This window comes from Aulonocara sp. 'chitande type north' Nkhata Bay, linkage group LG3 (assembly GCF_057382095.1).
Source record: "Aulonocara sp. 'chitande type north' Nkhata Bay isolate Kocher_YH1m ecotype deep benthic linkage group LG3, A_spYH_male_GT1.1, whole genome shotgun sequence".
NCBI lineage: Eukaryota > Metazoa > Chordata > Actinopteri > Cichliformes > Cichlidae > Aulonocara > Aulonocara sp. 'chitande type north' Nkhata Bay.
In genome coordinates this window covers 2,723,339-2,732,074 of record NC_141346.1, presented here as the reverse complement: position 1 = coordinate 2,732,074, position 8,736 = coordinate 2,723,339, and the positions used below count along the sequence as shown (strand labels likewise).

Genomic DNA, 8,736 nt, shown 5'->3' with positions numbered 1-8,736 from the left:
ATGATGATGTTCTTCCAACGTGAAGCGTTGTTTTCTTTTTCTGCTGCTTCAGTGAATTTTTGTCCGGAGGGATGAAACCTGTGATACCTCTGCTCTCAGCAGCATGTGCGTGCACGTGCCGTCGGACCTCTGCTTTCTGTTGACACGCTTTCGTGGAATCCAATTACCAGAATTTATTGAATATTGCATCATTCAAATCAGATCAATGTGAATCGTGAAGTGTATTTATTTATGTCTCCGGTAACCTCGGCTCTCTGGGGGAAATTCACAGGTCAGAAGATCCCCGTGAGCGTCCCCTCTCAACATAACCTGCTGCCGAGCAGACGCTCAGCATCAGTCACAGCTCATGAAGACCCTCCAACGCTCAGCTCGTCCATGCCAAACACTTTAAACAAGGGAAACAATTCAAAGACGTAGCTTCAGTTTATTTCCAGATGTTTCAGCATCTGCAGCTTCAGTCCTCCAGGGTCTCTGCTTATAGGCAAACAGCTCTGACTCACACTGCACCACCCCCTGTGCTGCCACACCTGTGGCTGTAGCTCAGGTTAGAGCAGAGCTACTAACCGGAGGGCTCGTGGTTCGACCCTCGTCTGCTCCGGTCCGCATGCAAAATATCCTCGAGTAAGACTGTAACCTCATGTTGCTCTCTGACGCATCCATCGGAGTATGACTGTGGGTGAATTGTGTAAATCGCTAGGACTGCTCGAAGCAGGAAAGCACAAAATAAGAACCAGTCCATTTACCTGTGATCCTATTACATGATTTATTGCACATAAACCCACGAGAGTAGTCTTTATGACACCCTTAAACGTACCATGAAAGCTCCATTAGCATTAACGTTAGCAAAGCCCATTACAGGCAGATTCCTGCAAGAATGCTTCCCACTGTGTGTTAGCTCCTATTTAAATGCATGGCTCCTCCCAGCACTGTTAGCTTTTGCTATTGTAATCAGTGCTTCCTGATAGCAGCTTTGGAATTTCCAATTTAAGTCAACAGGCTCTGCAAGCAGATCCAACTCATAGTGAAATCACATGCAAGTCACACACAGGTCAGGTGTTTACATGAATGTAGTTCATAGTTCAATGTTCACGCGCTCCATCAGATGAAGGCGAGGTGCTGGTCGTCAGCAAGGCCGTAGCTGCGTTTGTGTTGCTCGAAGAGCTCAGCGAGATTCTGCAGGTAGACTTTATGAAGACTCTCGATGTCCTCGCTGCTGGGACTCGGAGTCTGGACCACTGGGATGGGCTTCCCCACTGAGGGCAGAGGCAGAGAGAGGCATGAGGCTGACAGCAGTGTTGGAATTGATTTTTTATATCGTCCTTTATGCTTAGAAACATACATCACTCGTATGCTGATAACAATCAGATCCTTGTTAGGTCTGATGAGATTCTGTGTGCACTTGTGTACCACGAGACGAGGAAGCAGCCTCGACGTTATCATTTCCATCAGAGCTTAGAAACTGTCCTGACCTTTAGATGCTCATCTGACACATGACCTATTGCAACCTCCTGTTCTGATCATTTAGCAAGACGCCTACTCTGCTGTCCTGCAGACACAGTTTAAGTGCATTGAAAGGTTGCATGTCTATCTATGGAACAGCTGCACCCACGCACACAGACTACAGACACTGATGTTGTTCAGGTATACCTGCTTAACAATGCCACATGCATTTGTAATTGCATATTCAATTAGGACAGGTGAAGGCCTGGGCTGACGTCCCTCGCTAACAAGGGCAAAGAGCTCCGTCTTGTCGGTTTGGTTGTGCAGTTTGGGCTTGTGTTCCAGCAGCTTTGTGCCTAGATAAACCCAACAAGCAGCCAACGGGGCTGACACAGGCTGACACTGGGCCAGAGATAAAGGGTAGAGGGTGTTTAAAAACTGAGATAGGAACGGGAGCTGATACGGACTCAAAGGGACTAAAGCAGACCAACACAACCCCCTCCTAGTGCTCAGTGTGGTGTACACTTGGTTAGCTGTGGTTTAGCATTAGATGAACACCATAAAGGTCAGCAAGTCAAGTGAAGAGGCTTGATGGTCCTTTTAACCATACAGTACACAGTGAAACGACACAGTGTTCAACACAATCAACACAGGACGACATAAAGGACAAGTGTGCAACAATGGCAGGACGCGCCAGGCGCAGGACGGTGCAATAGCATCAAGTTAGCATTGAGTCATCACGGGATACAGATGGAGTTACCATTAGGCTAGCTCTGAGTCTATATTAGAGGAACGACAGTGCAACAGCATCAGGTTAGCATTATATTAGGCTGGGATAAACACTGAGTCAGGGTCGGGTTGAAGCTGTGTGCTCGTACCGATGGTGCGTATGGGCTTCCTGTAGGGTATCAGGCCGAAGCTGTACTGGAAAACTCCTCGGGCATGAAACAAAGGCATGGCTATTCCCATGATGCTCTGCAGTCGGTTCTGTAGACACAGGATAACACACTGGTATCCCATAATAGCCACACAGTCATTTCAAGCAGCTGTAAAAGTGCAGCGATGAATAGATTATATTCAGTGTATCAGCTTTGTGGCCGCTGAGAGGCTGCTATAGGGTCAATCAGAGCTGTGGTAAATGATTGTAGAAGGTTGTGAGGGCCCCCCTGTGGTTCCTTTATCTAGCAGGTTACCCTGAAGCGTCTACGGTGATGTGGGGTGTGACCTCTGACCTGCAGCCTCCTCAGAGGGGAGCCGGTCGGGTTCTCGATCTGATCAAACAGCTCGTTCTCTCCAAAGGAGAAGACGGGAACCAGCTGAGCTCTGCACACAGACAAACACAGTCAGTCAGGTGATAGTCCTGGCCCTCTCAGACCCGCCCTCTTTACAGGCTCCACCCACCCATGTTTCAGAGCCAGTTTGATGAAGCCCTTCCTGTTTTGAACCTGAAAAACAGACGGAGACGGCGCTCGGTGAGGAAAAGCAGAATTTAAAATTTAAAATGTGGTTAGTCCAGCCTGTGACCTCTGACCTCATGTTTCACTGTGCTAATAACCCGATGATGTCACTGAGTGCGGTGTGTTTCCACACAGCTTCCTCTTTCTACATCAGTGATGTAACCGCGATGGGGCGGAGCTGCGAGTCGCGGTCACAGCAGGACTACACGTACCTGTAAGGTGAGAGCTCCGGGCCGAGCGTCCAAAGCCTCGGAAGCTCCACCCACTGCGACGACGGCCACGTTCCCTCCTTCGGGACGGCTCACCAGGTACGAGAGACTGGACTTGGAGCTGGACACCAGACCTGACAGAGACACGGGTGACAAGTGACTCCTCCCCTCACCTGTTACCATGGTTACCACAAGGCATAGAGGCCATGTAGACACCAGCGACCTACAGACTGATGAAACTGAGCTCAGACCACTCCCCCCACACCACCGTTAAAGCGCTCCGCCAAAAACCTTCCACCTGACAATCAGATCGACTTTCACCACGTTCATCGTCCAGGACAGGGCTGGGGAACTCCAGGCTTCGAGGGCCGGTGGGTCTCCACACCTGACTGGCATGAGTAGTTCATTCCCAGCCTCTGGAGAGCTTCAGTACGTGTTGAAGTCATTTAGCCTTTAAATCAGCCGTGTTTAGGGCTGCTCAATTAATCGAATTTTCAACAATCATTAAAAATGACTGAGCCAATAGCCCCTCCCTCCCGCTTTACTCTCGCGCTGCTCCGTGTGGCAAATCGAGCGCACCTCTCTGCATTTCGAACACGTGTCACAACAATTAAGAGCAGCGGTCTCCAACCTTTTTTGCGCCACGGACCGGTTTATGCCCGATAATATTTTCATGGACCGGCCTTTAAGGTGTTGCAGATAAATACAACAAAATAAAACTAGTACCGAATAAAAGATTTATTCATAACACACGTGAAAAGACCCAGGAAAACAGAGTTAACGATAAAAACGATAACAAAATAACGCTGAAAATCGATAAAAACCATACATTTCACACCTGAGCCTCAACTCTCGCGGCCCGGAACCAAACGACTTACGGACCGGTCCGAGGCCCGGGGGTTGGGGACCGCTGATTAAGAGGACCCGAGGGAAGCTCGGAAAGCTCAGCAGAAGTTATTTGGAGAGGAGAGTGACTGCTGTTGGTTGAAAAGAGGTAAAAACCTTCAGTGGTGTGGAAACATTACGGGTTCAGTCAGACGTGGATCAAGTAGACACAGTGTGTAAACTTTGCTACGGTGTCGTAGCTGCACCACAGAGCAACACTGCAAAGTTCACTAAACACAGATGTTTACATTTTTCATTTATTTCTTATATTGCAAACATTTGCACTGTTATCAGTATTTGCACTATTTTATATTATTTTTTGACAATCTTTAAAGTCATTATTCAACACATTGTTATTGTTAAATAAATATCGTCACATAATCGAGATCTCAGTTTCAGTGAAAATAATCGTGATGATCATTTTTGCCATAATCGAGGAGCCCTAGCTGTGTTGGATCAAGGACACATCTAAAACCTGCAGGACCCCGGCCCTCGAGGCCTGGAGTCCCCATCGGCCCGTCATCGCTAACACTGACCTCGGGCTGGTACGGGTGTCGGCTGAAAAGGACCAAAACCATCACCCGCCCTGTCAGACTAAAGGCAGATGTTTGTTTCTTACAAGAAGAAAAAAGTACAACCAGATATCAAACAACAGAAACAGTTTACTTAGAGATAAAAACACTGACTGAATCCCTGCTGCAGCTCTTACTGATCCAGATGGAATCAACCTTCGGTCCAGAGAATACACAGGTTCACAGGTGAGACCCTGACACACCAGCTCCACCCATCACTCCATCAACACTGCGCTCGTCACACCCTCACGACGATGTTCTAAATCTCCATCCTGCAGTTCCTCATTAGACCACCAGGTGTCACATGACCCCGCTTCCTCCCTCAGGTGAGTCTGACCCGAGGTGACACAGGTGCACGCACCGAGGGGGCAACAGGAGCCGAGCCGGAGTCACACGACCAGGTGCTCGATAGCTGGGACACATCGACCCATGTGACCCTGCGTGTGGTCAGGCAGCCAATCAGAGAGCCTGTGTCAGCCTCCTCCCTGCTGACCTGCAGCCCAGAGTCCAAAGGGCTGATGGAGCAACTGAAGCCCGATGGAGACGCTGTGATGAAAGCACAGCTGGATTACAACAGCTGGAGGAGGTCACAGCGACAAAGAGTCCAAGGAGCGTAGAGTTTAAAGGAGCGTCATTAACAGAGCATGACTGTCCTCCAATCAGCACACAGACCGCTGTCACATGACCAGCACAGTTGAGCTCACAGGTCCTTACCTCCACACATGATGTATTCTCTGAAGAACGGCACTCGGAACCAGAACGGCAGCATCAGCAGGTGAGGCTTGAGTCCAGGAAACAGGTGAGAGAAACCCGTCGCCTCCGTGCAGAAGTTCCCAAACGCCCCCGCCACCAGCACACCTGAGGACAGGCACATGCATGGAGACACACACCAGGGGGCGGGACTAAAAAGGGCAGGTGTACAGGTGTGTTTGTTACCATGTGGGTGGAATCCAAAGATGTAGTTCTTCTTCGGGTCCAGGTCGACCGTCTTCAGCAGCTGCAGACAAACCAGCAGTGATCAATCACCGATCAGTGATCGATCACCGATTGATTGATCACTGATCGGTAATCAGCGAACAGCAGCGCTGATCGATCGCTGATCAGTAGTGATTGATGAATGATCAGTAACCAATATTCAGGGATCGCTCACCGTCAGCGGGAAGTAGTCTCTGAAGTGCTCCCACACACTCCACCTCCTCATCCACTGTGACCTTCGACCCCCATTGGTGGGTGTGTCCCAGTCCAGCCACAGCCAGCCAGCGTAGAGCAGAGCCACCATCCACCAATCAGAGAGGGCGAGGAGGACGAAGGCCGCCAAACAGCACTGAGCTGGGAGACAAGTGAGGCAGACAGGTGAGCTGAGGCGTTCAGGTGCTCTCTGAGTGACCAGGCTGATCTACACTTAACAGGTGTGTGTGTCTAAGCTCCGCCTCTTTAAACCTTTTACCAGGTGAAAATAAAAATGAGTGTGTAACATCAGATAAACTCAAACATCACATAAAACATCCGAATACAAATGAACAGGTAGAAGTGGGAGGATCCTTTTTAACACCTGAAGCCGTGAAATCCTTCAGTTTTCCTGTGATGTGCCTCTGATTGGACAGTGAAGCCAAACGCAAACACCTGCAGGGTCCACCTACAGGCTGAAGCTGCTGAGGACTCGCCTGAGAGTGACTGCAGATCAATACTACTGCACGCTGTGCTGATTAATCAACGACCCTGATCACACTGATCAATCACTGTCTCTACGTGTGTCTCGGCAGGTCACGTGACTGTACCTAGCGCCAGGAAGGAGAAGATCCACTGCACGACGGCGGCGGTCTGCAGCCTCCTCCGCAGCGGGACGTTCAGCGGGGCGAACTCGATCCTCATGCCGACTGTGGAGCTCCTCGGCCGGGTCTGCAGCTGTGCGTGCTCCCGGTGTCTGTGGAGGTGTGCGTGTGTCAGCCGTACGCGTGCTGTTGCTGCAAGCAGTAAGCGCCACTGAACTCAAAACTCTGCTCCTATCCTGCCACACTGCGCATGCGTGCTGTACACTGGGTGGTGTCCTTTTAGCCAATCGCAGCACGTGACGACACACGGCGAGAACGAGCATGTGCGGAGGCGCGTGCACGCCAGGGGGACGCTCAAAAACTTTAAATAAAGTTTATTTAAAACATGAAACGCCCTAATAATAAGTCTTTTTCTTTTTTATAACTTTACAGGGAGAAAATAAAAGTTTCTAAGGTAAAGAAATAAGGAACATAGACCTTTTGACTAGTGATGGGCAGATGAAGCCTCATGAAGCACTGAAGCTTTTCATCCAATTGGTTCACCCCAACGCGAAGCTTCTTGAAGCTTCATTTGCTCTAGCAGGACACCTACTGGACGTAAAAATAATAGTTGGCATGAATTTGAAGAGTGTGGCCTTTTGCACACAGCCTGTAAATGTCAACAACAAAAGGAGTGTGTAAAACATGTATATTGTAGTGATGCAGTGTACTGTGTATATTTATAGTGGCAGTATGGAAAATGATTATTTGGAAATGCCTAAAATGGAAATGATCATTTACTGTGAGGTGAGGTGTGGACAGTGGTTGTGCTTTTGTAACATTGAGGCAAGGACAGTGATTAGTGTTTAGGGGACACATCATTGGTTTTTATTTAGAAACAACAGTTTCTCCACTGTGGCAGGTCGTAGGCGATTTCTTTTTTTTCTAAACTGTCTCTAACTCTCCATCAAACGCCCACATTTTGAATGGGGTCTGAGGGGTTTATACCGCTGTCATAGCTCGCGGCAAAGTTCGAACCGCTTCCTGAACCAGTCACGTGGTACAGCCGGGCAGCGAGGCTTCGGACGTCATCATTTTCAGCTCCTCCCATAAATGAAGCAAGCCTCGATACGCGCTTCGCGGAAACGCCCCCTCCATTACTTGACACACGCTTCGAAGCCTCGATACAGTACGTCACATCACTACTTTTGACACAGGCAGGAAAATTAGAATAGCAAGTATTTATAGTACAGCAGTTTTTTGGTTCATATTTGGAATAAGCTTAAGTGACTTAAAATATTAACAAAAGTAATTCAAGAAGACGGTAAACATAGGAGACGCATTCTTCCACTTACATAAATGAATAAAAACTTACGTAGCACTATTACAAAATGACAACATCTGAGATGTCAGAATCCAGATTGTCCATAAAGTAAAGAACATCCTTAGATGTGAAGGCAGGTACATTGTAGTATTAGAGGTATTAGAGATGAACTTATTATTAAATTGTTTGTCCTTTATTGCGGTGTTACCTATCGTCATGTTCTTATTAGTGAATACTTTAAGTCCTAATAATAAGTCTCTGACATCGGTGATCAATGAGGTTCATCCGGGTGAGTCAGACACGTGACCTCTCACCTCTGCGCACAGGGCTGATGACGCGCACGTCAGCAGAAACTCTCCGAGTGACGTTGCTGTTACCACGGTAACGCTATTTGTTTGGTTGCCGCAACAACGCCTCCTGCTGCTGCTTCGTTTCGTTATTAGTCTTTACTGAGAGTTGTTGGTGGTTACAGATGTTTATCAATTCGCTCAGTAAACTGAAACTGGAGGATGTGACGCTTACAACAGTCTAACATGGAACGTGAACTAAGTGATTTCACGTTTCTATGGTGATCGTATCAGTTAGTGTCTTAGTGTTTGGACTCCCGATGTTACAAGATCACACGCGAGGAGAATCACTGTGAGAGGCAGACACCCGCACACACCACGTGCATGCTGCTGGTGGTTGCTGTGTTCAACCTGTCAACACAAAGAAGAAGCAGTACCGAGCTGTAATCATACTTTTCCTACTTTCTTAAAGTCTGGGTCGACAGCTCGGTGGTGCTGTGGTTAGCACTGCTGCCCCACAGCAAGAAGGTCCTGGTTCAGACCCACAGTCCGGCTGCGTTTGCAGTGGCTACTCTGGTTTTCTCCCACAGTTAGTGGGCTTGGTTAGTTGGTTTATATTACCCGTGAGCAGTGTTCCCTGTAATGTTTCACGTGTCTGCGCGAACACACAAACTCCCTGAGCGGCCCTTGGACCACTGTGAGCAACAGCAGACGTGTGCACTGTGGTCACGCCAGCATCCAATCCATCCAAGTTACATGTTTATTAAAGTAATCAAATTACAGCATTCACGTTACACTACTTTTAATTAAG

The 8,736-nt window shown here is 48.4% G+C and overlaps 1 protein-coding gene across 1 annotated transcript; it reads right to left on the bottom strand.

Annotated features, from left to right (window-relative positions):
- Positions 1-738: 738 nt before the first annotated feature.
- Positions 739-6,577, bottom strand: mogat3a (monoacylglycerol O-acyltransferase 3a). The gene is made up of 9 exons (XM_086267926.1): positions 6,342-6,577; positions 5,714-5,892; positions 5,500-5,560; positions 5,278-5,421; positions 3,110-3,240; positions 2,842-2,885; positions 2,673-2,763; positions 2,319-2,427; positions 739-1,253 (listed from the first exon to the last, which is right to left on the bottom strand). The coding sequence occupies exons 1-9, from the start codon at positions 6,433-6,435 to the stop codon at positions 1,099-1,101; spliced, it is 1,008 nt and encodes a 335-aa protein (XP_086124052.1). The 5' UTR covers positions 6,436-6,577; the 3' UTR covers positions 739-1,098.
- Between the last annotated feature and the right edge of the window lie 2,159 nt (positions 6,578-8,736).

What these genes read in the sequence shown, in the direction of transcription:
- mogat3a (XM_086267926.1), bottom strand. Translation starts at nt 6,435, where the DNA reads ATGAGGATCGAGTTCGCCCCGCTGAACGTCCCGCTGCGGAGGAGGCTG. An exon ending in CTTCTCCTTCCTGGCGCTAG is followed by an intron (nt 5,893 to 6,341) that starts GTACAGTCACGT and finishes CTTGTCTCCCAG; the next exon opens with CTCAGTGCTGTTTGGCGGCC. An exon ending in GAAGCCCATACGCACCATCG is followed by an intron (nt 1,254 to 2,318) that starts GTACGAGCACAC and finishes CTCTGCCCTCAG; the next exon opens with TGGGGAAGCCCATCCCAGTG.